Raw genomic sequence first — 19569 nt, forward strand, 5'->3', positions numbered from 1 at the left:
GTTGAGTAAGACGATTTTACACAGCTTATATTTTTATTGTTGAGTTTAATAATATATCATTTGCCATATATTTGACGCAGCAAGCCATCCAAAAGGTTAAGGTACCTGTAACAATCCGGGTTTTGTGCCTTTTGCCCTTGAATATTTAAACTTCTTTATTGAATTACTATTCAAAAGCGCAAGGATGGATTCAAGTTATTGGCAAAGCAATATGTGACTGACATTGGATTTTGAAAAGATCTGCAGATGATTTCGTGAAAAACAATTAGCATTAAAATTACAGTTGTTACTTGAAGATGTCCCTATAAAGATAACGCCATGGCACTAATTGAGTACAATGTGGATGGACTTCAACATTCCCCTCCCTCGCAACACTGAGCAAGATTTCGGACTTTATCCCTCCAGTTTTCCAGCCCTTCACGTCCCCCTTCACACGTTGAGCAATATCTTCATCACCCTCTCCCAGCTACACTGAGCAAAAGTACAGCTCTCAACATCTCCCCACACACTGAAGAAGATTTCTGCACCACCCTGCACTGAACAAGTTTTGACTACCTTACTGATCTTGGTCTTCAGCTCTTACCCCCACCAAATCCACCAAGCAAGTTTTTGGCTCTCAACCGCATATCCACCCTAAACAGCACTGAGCAAGATTCAAGCCCTATTCTTTACCAGCCCCAGTGAGTAATATTTTAGCCCCTCCTATTGCACTTACCTGACCACCTCCAGGCGCTTATCCATTGTCTCTCGAGATAAGGAGGCCAAAGAAGTAAACTGCCCTCACCCACACTGACTATATTTCCCATTCTGATCCACCCTCCGGTCGCAGTTTCCTTTCACAGACTACCCTCCACTGTGCTTCATTTCAATTAGCAAAGAAGGTTATTCAGCCTATCTTCTATCATCCATCCAGAAATGTTCTGTATTCCTCCAATTGTAGTATCTAATTAACTCATGATTTCAGAGTTTTGTTCCCAATACTCTTATCTGGAATTCCATTTAATGTGTGCAGAACTTCCTGCTGTCTATCTTCAATTTATTTTTTAATGGTTCGAATCTTTGTCCCCTTCTCCAACTCATGCAAATAAATTTCAAGCTATAATCACCTCACCAGCCTTCCCGTTCCCCCCACCCCGCAGCCCTGCTTATCACAGTCACATTCTTCTGAACATGCTGTGCCTACTATATGCGATGTCTGGTACAACAACCTATGAATGGAGTCAATCATCAGAAAGTTAAAGTTCAGTGAACAGCTAGACATTCTGACTGCAATCACACAGAATGTACAGAAACAGGTCATTTGACCCAGTGCCGATTGTTAAAGCTTCATATGAGCTTCTTCCCATGCGTCTTCATCTAACCCTATCAGCATGACCTTCTAATACACACTTGTGAGCCTTGCTGTCCTTTGAATTTAACTCAATTTAAGCAAGCTTTAACTTAAAAACAGATCTTAGTATATCAAGATTCTTTCCATTTGCTCTGAAAAGAGCAGGTGTTTTCTTGAAAAACGAGTTCTTAGAAAACTGGCAAGCCTCGACGTTTCAGGCAGCGTACTCTGCCATCATCTGGAGGAATAACTGGAATGGGTGGGAACAGTAGGTTCATATGTGGTGGAGAATGGGAATGTGGGCGGGATCTTACATATTGCTCTTGCTACTGATTAGTCAGCTATTGTATCTTGTGGTAGGTTGAGACATACTATTGTTCTTGTCAGGGCAGGTGGTGATGTGTTTCTTGAGTAGGGGTAGCCAGATATCACTGATGAGCAGGCCACTGTCTTGGGGGATGGTGTGGAGGTGCGAGATCTCCAAAGTCTCCCTGATGTGTCCTGTAGGCCAGTGTGTAATGAATAAGATGAGTTTGGAATTGGACCATTTGATGCGGTAGTTATTGAGTTGAGCGTGCTTGACAATAGCTGACGTCTCATTCACTGTGTTTGAAGCAGGCTTGGTGTTCCTTGAGTCTTGTGTGTGGGCTGCAGTTTGTGTTTCAATGTAGACGAGTCTGTAATCTCATGGTATGCTGTAAATTTCTGATTTGTTGTGAGATGGTTTCTTGTCTTCGTGGATATGAAGGATGGAGTGGAGCTTCTTGGATGACTTATGTCAGACTTCTATGTCCACTGACTTGAGTATGCATTGTAGTCTGTGTGAGGTGGAGCCAATGTGTGGCAAGCTGACTCTTGTTTTGGTTGGTGTAGCTGTTGTAGTGTGAGTAACAGGTGGATGTGTGTTGATCTTGTGACTCAACAGACTCTAGGAATACCAAGGCTGCTTCAAACACAGTGAATGGGACAAGTCAGCTATTATCAAACACACTCAACTCAATAACCACCACATCAAATAGTCCAATTCCAAGCTCATCTCATCCATTACACACTGGCATACAAGACGTGTCGGGGAGGTTATGGAGATCTAGCAACACCACACCCTCCCCCAAGACAGTGGCCTGCTCATCAGTGATATCTGGCTACCCCTACTCAAGAAACACATCACCACCCGCTCTGCAGCCAACATATCCCGACAAGAGCAATAGTGTGTTTCAACTTACCATGAGAGGCACTAGCTGACCAATCAGTAGCAACAACAATATGTAACCACTTATCACGAAAAACAATTAAGCTGACTAATAGCCGCAAGAACAAGAACATGCATTACCTATCAGTAGTATGATCCCGTCCATATTCCCATTCTCAAGCACGTACAAACCTCCTGTTTCCACCCTTTCCAGTTATTCCTGCAGACAACAGGCAGAGTACACTGCCTGAAACATCAAGGCTTGCCATTTCTTCTAAGAACTCCTTTTTCAAGGAAACAGCTGCTCTTTTCAGAGCAAATTCACATGGTGTAAAACCATAAAATGGTCTTATTCTTTCCATTGCTGATTTTTTTGACCATTTTTACAAGCATGACAGAAGTATTAAATATGAAGCGAAATAGAAAATAACACACAACCTCATTTTTAGGACCATTTTAAGGATGTAGAAATAACTAAAGAAAAAAGAAATACAAGACCTGGATCACATGGTTACATAAGTAGATTCAAAAGTTAAATAGAAATATTTCAAAAAGTGCAGGAAAGTAAAAGTCATTTCAGAGTAACTAAAATGAATGCAAGATAAAAAAGTTAAGTAGGATTAGCAAGACACATCGGCAAACGAGAGATCAAAATGCCTTTTTGTTTAAGCCACTCATGGATATTTCAAAATTCAGTCTCACTGCATGCTGTCTCATATCCTTGTTGTGTTCTTTATGGAAGAAAATCAAGCTGAAACTTACTAATTGAACATTTCTACAGGTCTGTGTTTGTGCGATTGGCTAATATTATTGTTCTCTTGGTAACCTTGTGGTCACAAATCACTACTTGTGATGATTCCAATTGCCATATTTGTGGCTATAACCACAACTTATACCCGGTGAGTACATAGCTAAATTCTGCAATTCTTAAAAATAACATCAAATTGAATATAAGTTGAGAATTTCAGTTTTTTTGTCGCAAAAATGGAATTCAATAGTCTATATGTATCCATCAACAAGCAAGTATCTTCCATGTTTAGTACTGGTGTAGAAAAGATACATCCTAATGTAATATAAGCCTTGTCACATGAAGTACAGTTATGCGCATATTTACAAAACAGTTTAATTAACTGAACGGTTGCGCATCTGCAGAATAACACCTCATAATGCTCAACAGATTTTTCAGTCATTTTAGAGACATTTGCATTTAACTAACTTGTATAGAAATGGATAAATTACCGTCAGTATTAACACTTGGTGGTTTAAAAGTACTGCAGGGAACAAAATATTTGCTTGTTCCTTGGAGAGCATTTACTATTTTATGTTCAACTTAACTTCCTGTCTGATTACAGGAATTAGCATGATTTGCATTGCAGCACAAATTATTTCCATGAGTTCCTTGAGAAAAAACAAATAACTGAATCACAGAATTGTTATAGCGCAGAAGGAGGCCATTCGGCCCATTGTGTCTGCACTGGCTCTCCAAATGAGCAATTCACCTAATGCCATTCCCCCATTCTCCCCATAACCCTGCACATTTTTCCTTTTCAGATAACAGTCTAATTCCCTTTTAAATGCCTCGATTAAACCTGCCTCCACTACACCCTCAGGCAGTGCATGCCAGATCCTAACCACTTGCTGCGTGAAGAAGTTTTTCTTCATGTTGCTTTTGCTTCTTTTGCCAGTCGCCTTAAGTCTTTGCCCTCTCGTTCTCGATCCTTTCACGAGTGGGAACAGTTTTTCCCTATCCACTCTGCCCAGACCCCTCATTATTTTGAATACCACTATCAAATCTTCACTCAACCTTTTCTGCAAGGAAAGCAGTCCAAATTTCTCAAATCGATTTTCATAACTGAAGTTCCTCATCGCTGGAACCATTCTCGTGAAACTTTTCTGTGCTTTCTCCAATGCCTTCACATCTTTCTTAAAGTGCAGTGCCCAGAACTGGATGCAATACTCCAGCTGAGGCTGAACTAGTGTCTTATATAAGTTCAACATGACTTCCTTGCTCTTGTATGCTGTGCCCCTATTAATAAAGCCTAGGATACTGTATGCTTTATTAACCGTGCTGTCAGCCTGTCCTGCCACCTTAAATGCCTTATGCACATATACCCCCAGGTCCCTCTGCTCTTGCACCCCCTTTAGAGTTGTATACTTTATGTTATATTGTCTCTCCATGTTCTTCCTACCAAAATGAATCACTTCATTTTTCTCTGCATTAAACTTTATCTGCAACTTGCCTGCCCATTCCACCAACTTGTCTATGTCCTTTTTGAAGTTCTACACTAACCTCCTCACAGATCACAATGCTTCCAAGTTATGTATCGTCTGCAAATTTTGAAATTGTGCCCTGTACACCAAGGTCTAGGTCATTAATATACATCAGGAAGAACAAGGGTCTCAACACTGACCTCTGGAGAATTCCACTACAAACCTTCCTCCAGCCCGAAGAACATCCATTAACCACTATTCTGTTTCCTGTCATTCAGCCAATTTCGTATTAATTTTACTACTGTCCCTTTCATTCCATGAGCTATAATTTTTTTTCACATGTCTGTTTATTGACACTGTATCAAATGCCTTTTGGAAGTCCATGTACACCACGTCAACAGCGTTGCCCTCATCAACCTTCTCTGTTATCTCTTCAAAAAAACTCCAGCAAGTTAGTTAAGTGTGATTTTCCCTTAATGAATCCGTGCCGACTTTCCTTAATTAATGCGCATTTGTCCATGTGACTATTAATTTTGACCCGAATTATTGTTTCTCAAAGTTTCCCCACCACCGAAGATAAACTGACTGGCATGTTGTTGCTGTGCTTATCTTTACAACCTTCTTTGAACAAGGGTGTAACATTTGCAATTCTACAGTCCTCTGGCACCACCCCTGAGTCTAAGAAAGACTGGAAAATTATGGTCAGTGCTTTTGCAATTTCTACTCTCACTTCCCTCAGTATCCATGGATGCATCTCATCTGGCCCTGGCACTTTATCAACTTTAAGTATAAATAGCCTATCCAATGTCCCCTCCTTCTCAATTTTAAATCCATGTAGTGTATTAATTACCTTCTCTTTCACTGTGGCCGAGGTAACATCTTCTTCCTTGCTAAAGACAGATGCAAAGTATTCATTTAATACCTCAGCTATTCCCTCTGCCTCCATACGTAAATCCCCCTTTTCGTCCCTAATTGACCCTACTCCAAGGTTTACCACCCTTTTACTATTCATATGCCTATAGAAGACGTCGGGATTCCTTTTATGTTAGTTTAGTCTCTTTTCATACTCTCTATTTGCTTTTTTTATTTGCTTTTTCACTTTCTCTCAGAACCTTCTATATTCAGCCTGGTTCTCCATTGTATTATCTACCTGACATCTGTCATAAGCACATTTTCTTCTTCATCTTCAACTCTTATCTGTTTTGTCATCAGGGAGTTCTGGATTTATTTGCCGTACCTTTGCCCTTCAAGGGAATATACTTTGAATATGCCTGAACTATCTGTTCTTTGAAGGTAGCCCATTGTTCTGCTACTATTTGTCCTGCCAACCTTTGATTCCACTTTATTCGGCCCAGATCCATTCTTATCCCTTTGAAGTTGGCTTTCCCCCAATTAATTATTCTTACTCTAGATTGTTCTTTATCCTTTTCCATAACCAACCTAAACCTCACAATGATCACTGTCCCCTAAATGTTCCACTGATTTTTGATCCACCTGACCCACCTCAGTCACAAGAAGTGCCTTCCCTTTCATTGGACTGGAAACATATTGCTGTAGAAAATTTTCCTGAACACATTCTAGGCACTCTTGCCCCTCTCTGCCCTTTACAATACCACTATCCCAGTCTATATTTGGAGAATAAAAGTCCCCCATTATAACTACACTATAATTCTTGCATCTCTGTGTAATTTTCTTGCAAATTGGTTCCTCTTCATCCTTTCCACTAGTTGGTGGCCTATAGACTACACCGAGCAATGCAATTGCACCTTATTTGTTCTTTAGCTGCAGCCAAATAGATTCCATCCTTGACCCCCTCAGGGATATCCTCTCTCTCCAGCACTGCAATGCTGTCCATAATCAACACCGCCACTCCTCTCCCTTTTCTAACTTTCCTGAACACCTTGTATCCAGGAATATGTAACACCCAGTCCTGCCCTTCTTTGAGCCACGTTTCTGTTATAGCCACAACATCATATTTAGACATGTCAGTCTGTACCTGTAACTCACCAATCTTATTAGCAACACTCAGAGCATTGACACCCATGCACATTAACCCTGTTTTAGATTGTATTACTTTCTCCCTTCCTCTGACTCTACCTAATAACTTACTATTCTCTACTTTAGTGCTATCTATCTCTGCCAGTATTCTGTGCACCTTGGTATTTCTTTCTGATATTTCCCCCTGCCAAGTTAGTTTAAACCTTCTCCAATAGCACTAGCAAATTGCCTCACAAGGAAATTTGTCCCATCTCTCTGCAGGTGCACTCCATCTGACCTGGTCAGGTCCTACCTTCTCCAGAATTGGTCCCAGTGTCCCGGGAATCTAAAGCCCTCACTCCTGCACCATCTTTTCAGCCACACGTTCATCTGCACTATCCTCCAATTTCTGTTCTCACTTGTGCGTGGTACTGGGAGTAATCTGGGGATTACTTGTTTTGAGGTCCTGCTTTCTAATTTATTACCTAGCTCACTAAATTATTGCTGCAGGACCACATCTCTCTTCTTACCTATGTCGTTGGTACCAATGTAGACCACGACTGCTGGCTGTTCACCCTTCCCCCTCAGGGTGCTCTGCAGCCATTCAATGACATCCTTGACCCTGGCACTAGGGAGGCAACACGCCATCCTGGATTCATGTCTGTGACCACAGAAATGCCTTTCCATTCCTCTGACATTGAATCTCCTATCATTAACCCTCTTGCAGCATTCTTTGTGTCCCCCTGTGCAGCTGAGCCAACCATGGTGCCACAGCCTTTGCTATGGCTGCACTACCCAGATGAACCATCACTTTCCTCAGTATTCAGGACTGAATACAGGTTGGAGAGTGAGACGCACTCGGGGATCTCCTGCACTACCTGCCTGTTTCTTCATGACTATCTGGCAATCACCTATTCGCTCTCTCCCTGCATACTCTTAAGCTGCGGGGTGACCACATCTATAAATGTGCTATCCACAAAGCTCTCAACCTCACGGATGCTCCACTGTGACACCAGCTGCTGCTCAAGTTCCAAAACCTGGAGCTCAAGCTGCTGCAACTGACAACACTGCAATCGCATATAGTTATCCAGGACATGAGAAGTGTCCTGGAGTTCTCTCATAGCGCAGGATGTGCACTCCAGAGGTTGCAGCAAACCTGTCATTCCTCTATCTGTTAGTAAATAACCTTGCTACTGCTAATAAACCTTGCTACTGCTGATGAACCTTGCTAATACTTAATACACCTTACCAGTAGCAGTAAACGTTACTTTTAAAAAAAAGATAAGACACGCTGGTTTATTCCCTAGTTTAGATAAGATAAATAGAAAATACTCACTAGCCAAGCCCTACTTGCTTCTCTATGATGTCACATCTCGATTTTTTTTTTTTCTCTTTCTGAACGCGGGCTCTGAACCTACAGACTGGTGGCAGCGGCTAGACTGGCTGCGCTCTCACTGTTTCCTGCCGTTCTCACATATATTGTCAAAATGTTTCTGTTCATGTAACAGTTAAAAATGAGATCGTTGCCAATAGTAATATTGAAGAATTGCATGAGCACATGAAAATCTAATCACTAGATTTAGAATCATTGAGTTCTTTTACCATTATATACTGCATGCATTAGTCTTTAGAATCAAAACATTCAGGAAGGATAGGGGAACAGTAAAAGTGGAGGATTGCCTTGTATGTGAACACCTGGGAGGTTCAAGTTGTCAAACCATGATATGTGATTATGTGAAAGGACAGTACAACAATTGGAGATTACTATGGTCCATCAAACCAAAATGAGGAGAACTTATTAGACAATGACAATATTAGAAGTAAGAACAAGATAATTTTATTGGGGAACTTCACAAACTCAGAATGCACCTCCCGTATCTCAGCATAACATGGAACTCGGAGCTTGTCAGTGTAGTAAATGGATTTACGGGTATCAACATGTTTTCACAGTCCATGAGTGACCCAAATACTCAAACAGTAGAAGTAATCCGATTTGCTTAATGATGACAATCATAGGACAATAACTTGATTGGGGAAATAGAACATGCAAATAATCATGCCTTATAATAGATGGGTAAACCAGTCGGGTATTTGAGGTCAGCATATTTAAACAAGTAGATTGGGGATAATAACCTATTCAAGAATAAATCTAATGAGGAAAAGTGGACGTATCGTTCAAAACGATTGCAGGATGTGCAGGAAAAAGTACAAACGTAGCAAAAGCAAATTAAATAAAAGTGCTTCAAAATGGATCAACAGAAAAAAGTAGTAGTTTAAGAAAGGGAAAACAAAAATTAGGACTATATAGAAGCAGCCATATGTGTATGTTTGTGTGTGTGTAAGTATGTATAATGGTGCTAAGTGAAAACTAGAAAACAACTGCAAAGTACAATACCAAAACCTCTTGAATTATTGTAACATAAGTATAGCGAGGGAAAAAGTTAAGGCCCCATCCAAATGGAATCAAATTGAAAGAAATGGGCAATGAATAATACGAAATGTTACTACTATTTTGGGGTTCCTTTCTGGGAGGTTAATAACAATATAGCATCAAACCTACATGGCATGCCAAACTAGAACTTTGCCTGAAGGGATTAAAAACTAATAAAATCCCCCAGGATGGCTGAACTGTGCTCAAGGCTACTGTGAAAGACAATGAAGCTCTCATTTTATTTTTAGGGAGTCTATGTACTAAAAAGGTTTGGACAGACTGGAAATGGGTAATTGTTCCTAGATTCAAAAAGGACACTAGAATCAAACCTACACTACAAAACTGAAAACCCATTTGCTTTAACATTTGATCATAATTGAGGTCTTGAGATAAAGTATTATAATAGATAAACGTTCTATATATTAAAAAATGACTTTTGCTATAACTGTAAATAGAACATTAATAGTTGGTTATGTATTTCAGTGCTGGGAAACCCGAATAGGACAAGAAATGTATAAGCTGATGATATTTGACTTGATTATAATTACATCTGTTACATTATTTGTGGAATTCCCCAGAAAGTAAGTGTTATTTCCCTTACTGTCCTTCTCCATTTGTTATTCAGAATTTGTGAAATGGTACCAGATTTAACCGTTTTAGGTTCATGATTAATAAGCCTGTATCATTTTAAAACATTTAATTTGACCAAATCAATTGAAAACAAAGTTTTTGATCTTTTTGTGCCTTCAAAATACCATGGCTGCAAAATTCAGTTGTATAGCACTTCTGTTTTCAGCTTTATAGCTCCAAAATGTCGTCTGTGATTACTTCTGGTGTGGGCCACACCGAACGCCATTTTGGGTAGGTTGTTAGCATGGGTATTGGAAGTGTGCACCGGAAATATGCAGAGTAGGCAGATCGTGTCATCAGTTAGCAAATAATGCTCATTTGATTCTAGTGGTGCCATTTTTGACCTCAACGCTCCAGCTAATGCTCTCTCTTAACCTCGCAAAACTGAACGTGTTCAGTAGCAAGAAGGAGCCTCTTGCCAGCGCTATTTAGAGGAATTGTTAACCACTTTCAGGTTAGTTGCTGATTAATTTTTGCTGGCTATTGTTGAGTTAGTAGTAGTTTGGAAGTTTGTACTGCTACTTAAAGTCGTTGAAGTCCGTGGTGAGTGTTGTTAAATATGGGTATGGCCTTGGTCCTCACTTCAAAGGTCCTGCTCAGGCCACTTGCTCACTGTCATGGGTGTTGTAGTTTCTGTGCTCCTTGGCCTGCAGCATGACAGGGAGAATGAACAAAGGCAGCACAGAGGAGGACAGCCTGCTCCAAGAGTGAGGAGGGGGAAGAAGGACTCTGAGCAGGTGACCATATCCACCCAGGATATTTAGGGAGCACTTCTACCTCAACCTCAGTGAGAAAAGGTGTATGCGACAGCTCCATTTCACTAAGTGGTGTCCACTGAAATCCTCCACCTCTTGGCCGGCAGACCTGTAGTTTCATCAGGGTGAGGACGGCGTTGCCAGTCACTGTGAAGGTGATCATGGCCATGAGCTACTTCACTGGGGCTACTTCGAAGCTGGAACAGGGGACATCATCAGTATCTTGCAGTTCACTGTCCACTGCTGTATAAGGAAGGCAACTGATGCACTGTATGCAAAGAAAGGGGAATTCGTTGTGTTCTCTCTTTTCAGAGAGAAGTAGGTGGAGCGTGCATTGGCATAACCCATTGCGTGCATGTTGCTTTGCGGGCAAGGCATGTAAATTCAGAGATGTACCACTGTTGCAAAGGGTTCCAAACCCTCAGTGTGCAGCTCATGTGACTATACTGTGTCTTGCAGCTTCCTGGTATCCTGGCAGCAGTCATGATGCCTTTATTCTGTGCCAGTCTGCTGTACCATCAGCGTTTGAGCCATCACCAAAGACCAGCGGTGGCAAGGACTATCTGCTAGCCATCTGATTTATGACTCTGGTATGCAATCATGCACATTTACTTAGTGTACATATAATGGGAGTTATGCTGCCATATGAAATGCCATCGAGCAGACCATTGGGATGCTTAAGCAATGTTCCACTGCCCGAAATGCTCTGGAAGAGTCCTGCAGTACTCTCAAACGCATGTCACAATTCATCATGGCTTGCTGTATCCTGCAAAGCCATGCTATCATGAGGGCCCAGCTCTTGCCACCAGATGTAAGGCAAGCAGTTGAGGAGGAGGAAGGGAAGAAGCAACCAACACATCTGCATTCTGACCCAGCTGTTTGTGATTTGCTTATCTGACTGCAGCAGCAGTGAATGCAAACTCAATTTTCCCTTCAATAACAGTCCCACATTTTACCATTGCTTTGTTACTTATCCTCTTGGAGTATCCTCTGGGCCTGAATACTGAAATAAAAGCTACCTGCAAACTTTAATAAACAAACCATCCAATATTCCATACAAAAGTCAACTAATCACCCTTGTGCATTCCCAGTGCCTGTCTTCTGTGTGCCTTTGCCTAGCCCAGTGCTCTTAAACAATGCTATCCCAGTGGCTGTAGTATGGCTGATGGTAGAGTGGTGACTTTCAGTGGGGGAGACTGCAGATGGTCATGCAGGATGACCTCGAGGTGCTCTAATTCAGCAAGAGTAGCAGCAGTTCTGGTGGGCTGGCTGACTGATGGCAATAGCACTGGTGGAGTGGCAGTGTTGGGAAGATGAAGGCTGAGAACAGCAGGCTTGTGCTGCATGGTGTCAATGCCACTCCCCCAGGGTGACGGCTTAGCAATCCTAGTAATTGCTGGAACACAGATTGCTGAACTGCTGTGCGATGCTGCAAGCTCCTTTTGAGCACGGATATCCATGATGGAGGCAGTGTCTAAGTGCATGGCACAAGCTGGGATTGCATGGCAACAAGCTGACTTTGTATTACTTCAAGTCTGAGCTTTCATTGCAGGACCCAGACATTTTGTGGCTTCTGCTTGTGCTGCAGTCGAAGCTGAGATATTGGCTGTCAGACACTGCATCATTGGTTGGGTCCACAAGTGTTCTCAAGTGGTTGGGCACCACTTTCACACTGGAATTAATGGGCTCCAAGCTTTGTGCAAAACCCCATGCAAATTTGGGGCCGGATTCCTCCATGCTCCTTGATAAGCTTTCTGGCAGGTTGCCCTTGTTCCCCCCTTGTGCCTGGTGTTTCACCACATGCAGATCCTGCCTCTAAACCACCCTCTAAAGTATGCGCATTGTCATGTCATGAGCTGATTGATGCGAATGTCAGTCAGTGAAGGTGTTTCTTCTTCATCAGTTGCTTCTGCTCTTGCACCACTGCCTCACCAGGTTGCAGTTCTTGCGTATCCGAAAGAAGGGCACAAGAGAGCATGGCCACCTGACCCGAACCCGACGGGACCCGACAACATGTGTTGGGTTTGGGTTGGGTCGTTCTTCCGGGTCCGGCATTCAGGCTCAGTTTGGGCCAGGTCGGACACACTCTTATCACCACCTCCGGTACGTGGCTCCAATGTTAATGTACTTCTTGGACTTGAAAGGTTGTTTATTTACAGTTTTTTTTTAAGCTTGTGCAGATAAGCAACAACATGAAAAACGGAAGCTAGGTTAACTGATGGTAGGGTCAGGTGCGGGAAAAAATTAAAAGACTCGGGCCGGGTCGGGCTCGGGTCGGATGTGGTTCTGTCAGGCTCAGGTTGGGTTTAATTTGCAGACCTGAGCCGGCCTTTAGGGCACAAGGGTAGGGTGGTAAGGGAAGAAGCTGGTTTTTGGGCCTTACCAGTTTCGCAGTCCGTGGCTTTTGCAGAGAAGAATCCTGTGTAGAAGCTTGGAAGATGTGAAAATAATTGCTGAACCTACTCAGTTACCCATTAGAGAAGGTGGTGGCATAGTGGTATTATCACTGGACTAGTAATCCAGAGGCCTAGACTAGTGCTCTGGGGATATGGGTTCGAATCCCACCACAGCAGATGGTTAAAATTTGAATCCAATTTAATAAAAATCTGGAATTTTAAAAATGCTAGTCTAATGGTGACTGTGAAACCATTGTCGATTGTTGTAAAAACCCATCTGGTCACTAATGTCCTTTAGGGAAGGAAATCTGACGTACGTACCTGGCCTACATGTGACTCCAGACTGCCAGCAATGTGGTTGACTCTTAAGTGCCCTCTGAAATGGCCAAGAATGCCACTCAGTTAAGGGCAATTAGGGATGGGCAAGTAATTTGGATGAACAAATAAAAAAAAATTATCATTTTCCATTCAAATCAGTTATATTCAAGAAATATTTCATTCTCATTCTATTTATAAACGATCCAGTATCTTAAGAGTTTGATATTTTTGAAAATAAATTAAATTAATAGATGAGTTCTAATAAAAACATAACCTGTTTTCTTCTTTCAGTATATTTGTAAAATAAATGTTCATTTAATAAACCTGTTCATAAAATCGTGCCATTGGTATAAACTACCAATACAGCTGTGAATTCATTAATAGCATGTAATCATTGAAGTCTGTTGTGAGATTATTGAACTATTCATTTTAACAAGAGATGCCATGTATTATCATGTAATTATGTATTTCATATTTTTATTTTTCAGGTTAATTGTAACCTATTGCACTGGTGTACCTTTCAAGTGGTGGGGTCAACAGCAGTTTGCTGTTCCTCAAAATGTATTAGAAATTGTATATGGTCAGACGATCTGTTGGGTAGGAACATTTTATTCACCATTGCTCCCTGGGATAGCAACCATCAAATACATCATCATGTTTTATCTCAAAAAGGTAAATTATTTTACAGAATATAACAATGAAAGCAAATTGGAATTTTTTTCAGTGATAAAAGGCAACCAAATGATTTGAGTTAACTATCTTTTTAATTTTTACTTAGTTACTCCTGACTAACTTGATTTAATATTGTCATTGATAAGACATGCAACCATTAATTTTATACTTGAAATAGAGGTTAGTTAGTTATTCTGTGATAGATTTCCTGAAATTTGATTTGAGGTTTGCACCAAGGTTCCCACAATGATTGAATTTCTCCAGTGAGTAGCTGAGCAGTACAACAAAAACTAAAAATTACCTTTAGATAGTATCTTTAACATATAAAATGTTCGACAGTATTTTACACAGATGAGAAAAACACACATGCGTGGATTAGGGAACAGATTATGAAGGTGCCAGATGAATTAGCTAATCTTTGTTTAGCAGGTGCGACAATTTGTCTCCATACCAAGGGTTAGGAAAAATAAAAATTAATTTGATTTGAATGATGTACAGCAACTACTGTTGTAAGTGGTCATGTGTAGATATTGACAAGGACAGAATCTGGTTTGGCTTTGATGCCCTTTTGCTGCAATATCATTGTCAATGTTCAAGAACAAGTAACTGACGCTTGCAGTAGGTATCAGAAAGCATTTGTGAACAAGAGTCAGCACTAGAGAATGAGAGAAAAAATAGATGCTGGTGGAATTACTACTAGTAAAAGCATAATATTTTCTGAACATTCCAGATATCTTTGATGAACAACTGTTGCCCTTCCACCAGACCTTTCCGGGCATCAAGTTCTAAATTTTTCTTCTTGGCAGTTCTGTTAATTGGACTTCCATTAGCTTGTGTTCCTATCCTCTTCAGTGTTGCAGTGTGAGTATTAATTATGAGTTAAATATTGTTATCTAATTGCACTATACAAAATGATCTTCAGCCTGTCGTGAATGAGTTATTCATTGAGGTGTATTTTTCCTCTGTCTGCGATTGCTGAATTTATTCATTTGTGAACAATTCTTACTATCTTGAAGTGTTTTAAAAAAAAAAAAGTTTTCTTGGTTGTATATGAAATGATGAAAAACTGCATGGCCTGGAGCAGGGTGATGGAAAGGGGCATGGCCTGGGCTGATGGAAAGGGGCACGGTCCAGCGCGGGGCAATGGAAAGGGGCACAGCCTGGAGCGGGGCGATGGAAAGGGGCATGGCCCGGAGCAGGGTGATGGAAAGGGGTATGGCCTGGGCTGATGGAAAGGGGCACAGTCCAGCGCGGGGCAATGGAAAGGGGCACGGTCCAGCATGGGCAATGGAAAGGGGCACAGCCTGGAGCGGGGCGATGGAAAGGGGTATGGCCCGGAGCAGGGCAATGGAAAGGGGCACAGCCTGGAGCGGAGCGATGGAAAGGGGCACAGCCCGGAGCAGAGCAATGGAAAGGGGCATGGCCTGGAACAGTGCACTCAAAGGGTGAGGTTGAAAATGTAGCAGTAGGAAAGGGCTGTTTCTGAGTGGTACGAGAGAAAAATGGCAAAGTGATGTAACAGCACAAGGAAGTGGGTTGAGGGTAAATTACAGGTAAAATTTTAATCTACCTATCGCTTAAACTACATCAAGTAATTAGTTAAAAAAACTAAATAAGCTAAGTTGATTAAATACATAAACTTCTATTAAATAAAGCACTGTTAGATAGGGATGGTAGTGCAGGTGGTGTGCTGCAACTGCAGCATGTGGCAGTTTGCAGAGTGCATCACGAGCCTAGATAACCACATCAGCAGTAAGTGTCTGCATCGCACAGAATTTCAGCTCAGAGTTGTTGAGCTGGAGCCCAAGGTGCAGACATTGCAGGGCATCAAGTTGGGGGAATGGGGGTGGAGGGGTCGGGGAGACTAACCTGAACACTTGGATCCAGGTGGCAGTTAACCCCTTAGGTTAGGTGGTGGTTACAAACAGGATGGTGTGAATGAGAGTCAGGAAGGTAAGGGGATCCAGGACTGATGCTAGAGGATTCTCACCCTTTCCCCTTATCAAACAGTAGGAGGTTCTTGCTGCCTGTATGCAAGGTGTTAATGGTGGATGAGAAAATTGACCATGGCATCATGGTACAGGAGGCCAGTCAAGTTAGGGGAGTAAAAAAGAATGTGTTCATCTTAGGGGACAGAATAGTCACAGGGATATATACTGGGTTGCATGGGCACTGAGCTTCAAAGATGGGGGCATGCACGCACGGGCTTTACTTGACAGAGCCGCCACGATATTGAATGCGGCGGCTCATTTACATGGCCGGGGCGGACTGCCACCCCACCCGATGACATGGAGGGGGCGGGCGATCCGTCCCCGGCAACAGTGTCCGGCGCCACTGCACAGGTGCCGGCTCCATTTTTAGAGGGCTTCCAGCCCTTTATATTTAATTTAAATTTTTAAAGACACATTGCTTTAAAAATAATTAAATAAATGCTCCCAGCCCCTCTCCTACCTCTCCAATAAACTTACATTTAATTCCTTGCCCTCTTCCTCCCCCCACCAAAATAGTCACCTTGTGTACCTGACCTTTCCCCCAACAAAGTTCAGAAACTTCTAACTTTACTCCTTTCCCATCACTCCCAAGACAATCAGGTCAGATTGACCCTTCCCGCTCTGATATATTTACTCCCCCCCCACCCCGACCAGTGTTCCGCCATACTTAATTGGTCGGAGAGCGGATGGCACGGAAATGCCGGCCACAATATTGGAGCGGGACTGCCGGCAGGACCAGGTAATTCATTAATTCCTTAATTTACTTGATTTAACATATTTAAATGCGGCTCCTGGTGCTGAGCGATGGGGGGTGCTGCCACAAGGCCTCGCTGCCCTTCGCAATATGGGGCTGGGCCTTCCTGGCCCAGCGGACCTCTCCCGGTGGCATTTTACAGCCCACCCTGCCACGTTGGGGGGTTCGGTAAAATTCAGCCCACTGTCTCTGCAGCTGCGACTGGGAGTTCCGAAGGTTATGTTGCTTGCCCAGTGCTAAGGTTAAGGACAGCACCTCGCGACTGGAGAAGAACTTGGAGTGGGAGGATCCAGTTGCTGTGGTCTAAAGGCCTGTTCAGGTTGGGAAAAAGAACCCGACCCAAGCCCAAATCCCTCCAATTTTGCCCGCACCTGATCTGACCCAACCATCCCTTTACTTACATTCCGACTCCAGGAAGCTGCAGCGTGTGCATGATGACGTCATTCGAGAGGTCATTCGCCCACTGCGCAGACTCAGTTTCCCTGCTTGAATTCCCGGACTCCCAGCTCAGGTAAGTTTTTTACTTTCAATACTTACCAGCAGAGCACTTAACCTGTGTGTCCGACCCAACCTGGAGCAGGCCCGACCCAAGCCCGATAGCCGGACCTGGCAGAGGGGCCCAACCTGACCCGAACCCGGCACATTTTCTTTACACAGAGGGTGGTGAGTGCCTGGAACTTGCTGCCGGGGGAGGTGGTGGAAGCAGGTACGAAAGTGACGTGTAAGAGGCATCTTGACAAATACATGAATAGGATGGGAATAGAGGGATACGGTCCCCGGAAGTGCAGAAGGTTTTAGTTTAGGCAGGCATCAAGATCGGCGCAAGCTTGGAGGGCCGAATGGCCTGTTCCTGTGCTGTACTGTTCTTTGTTCTTGTATCAGGCCTTTACTGTGGTCCACATAGAAACCTCATCGTCACAAGGCGAGCCTCCTTAAACAGTGTTCAAATCACACGCAGCTTCCACAGTGCGGACTGCGACACCGACCACTCCCTGGTGTGCAGCAAGGTTAGACTCAGACCAAAGAAGTTGCATCATTCCAAGCAGAAGGGCCACCCGCGCATCAACACGAGCAGAATTTCTCATCCACAGCTGTTACAAAAATTTCTAAATTCACTTGTAACAGCCCTTCAAAACACTCCCACAGGGGATGCTAAGACAAGTGGGCCCACATCAGAGACGCCATCTATGAGTCAGCTTTGACCACCGATGGCAAACGTGCGAATAGGAATGCAGACTGGTTTCAATCTCATATTGAAGAGCTGGAACCTGTCATAGCCGCTAAGCGCATTGCACTGTTGAACTACAAGAAAGCCCCCAGCGAGTTAACATCCGCAGCACTTAAAGCAGCCAGAAGCACTGCACAAAGAACAGCCAGGCGCTGCGCAAATGACTACTGGCAACACCTATGCAGTTATATTCAGCTGGCCTCAGACACCGTAAACATCAGAGGAATGTATGATGGCATGAAGAGAGCTTTTGGGCCAACCATCAAGAAGATCACCCCCCTCAAATCTAAATCAGGGGACATAATCACTGACCAATGCAAGCAAATGGATTGAGCTGGGTTGAGCACTACCTAGAACTGTACTCCAGGTAGAATGTTGTCACTGAGACTGCCCTCAATGCAGCCTCTACCAGTCATGGATGAGCTGGACGTACAGCCAACAAAATCAGAACTCAGTGATGCCATTGATTCTCTAGCCAGCGGAAAGGACAGCATTACCCCTGAAATAATCAAGAATGCCAAGCCTGCTATACTCTCAGCACTGCATGAACTGCTTTGCCTGTGCTGGGACGAGGGAGCAGTACCGCAGGACACGCGCGTTGCCAATATCATCACCCTCTATAAAAACAAAGGTGACTGCGGTGACTGCAACAACTACCGTCGAATCTCCCTGCTCAGCTAAGTGGGGAAAGTCTTTGCTCGAGTCGCTTTAAACAGGCTCCAGAAGCTGGCCGAGCGCGTCTACCCTGAGGCACAGTGTGGCTTTCGTGCAGAGAGATCGACCATTGACATGCTGTTCTCCCATTGTCAGATACAGGAGAAATGCCACGAACAACAGATGTGGCTCTACATTGCTTTCATTGATCTCACCAAAGCCTTTGACCTCGTCAGCAGACGTGGTCTCTTCAGACTACTAGAAAAGATTGGATGTCCACCAAAGCTACTAAGTATCATCACCTCATTCCATGACAATATGAAAGGCACAATTCAACATAGCAGCACCTCATCAGACCCCTTTCCTATCCTGAGTGGTGTGAAACAGGGCTGTGTTCTCGCACCCACATTTTTTGGGATTTTTTTCTCCCTGCTGCTCTCACATGCGTTCAAGTCTTCAGAAGAAGGAATTTTCCTCCACACAAGATCAGGGGGCAGGTTGTTCAACCTTGCCTGCCTAAGAGCGAAGTCCAAAGTATGGAAAGTCCTCATCAGGGAGCTCCTCTTTGCTGATGATGCTGCTTTAACATCTCACACAGAAGAGTGTCTGCAGAGTCTCATCGACAGGTTTGCGGCTGCCTGCAACGAATTTGGCCTAACCATCAGCCTCAAGAAAATGAACATCATGGGACAGGGCGTCAGAAATGCACCATCCATCAATATCGGCGACCACGCTCTGGAAGTGGTTCAAGAGTTCACCTGCCTAGGCTCAACTATCACCAGTAACCTGTCTCTCGATGCAGAAATCAACAAGCGCATGGGAAAGGCTTCCACTGCTATGTCCAGACTGGCCAAGAGAGTGTGGGAAAATGGCGCACTGACACGGAACACAAAAGTCCGAGTGTATCAAGCCTGTGTCCTCAGTACCTTGCTCTATGGCAGCAAGGCCTGGAGAACGTATGTCAGCCAAGAGCATCAGGTGGCAGGACCGTATCTCCAACACAAAAGTCCTTGAGGCGGCCAACATCCCCAGC

At 43.3% G+C, this 19569-nt stretch overlaps 1 protein-coding gene across 3 annotated transcripts in view; it reads left to right on the forward strand.

Annotated features, from left to right (window-relative positions):
• The window catches only part of LOC137383396 (transmembrane channel-like protein 7), a 125847-nt gene that overhangs the window by 62025 nt on the left and 44253 nt on the right, over positions 1–19569 (forward strand). For all 3 annotated transcript variants that reach the window (XM_068056192.1, XM_068056193.1, XM_068056194.1), the window contains 4 exons: positions 3301–3418; positions 9622–9719; positions 13726–13909; positions 14640–14770. In XM_068056192.1, the coding sequence (XP_067912293.1) occupies positions 3301–3418; positions 9622–9719; positions 13726–13909; positions 14640–14770 (531 nt within the window). The remainder of the gene's footprint in view (positions 1–3300; positions 3419–9621; positions 9720–13725; positions 13910–14639; positions 14771–19569) is intronic.

Source organism: Heterodontus francisci, chromosome 24 (assembly GCF_036365525.1).
Source record: "Heterodontus francisci isolate sHetFra1 chromosome 24, sHetFra1.hap1, whole genome shotgun sequence".
Taxonomy (NCBI): Eukaryota; Metazoa; Chordata; class Chondrichthyes; order Heterodontiformes; family Heterodontidae; genus Heterodontus; species Heterodontus francisci.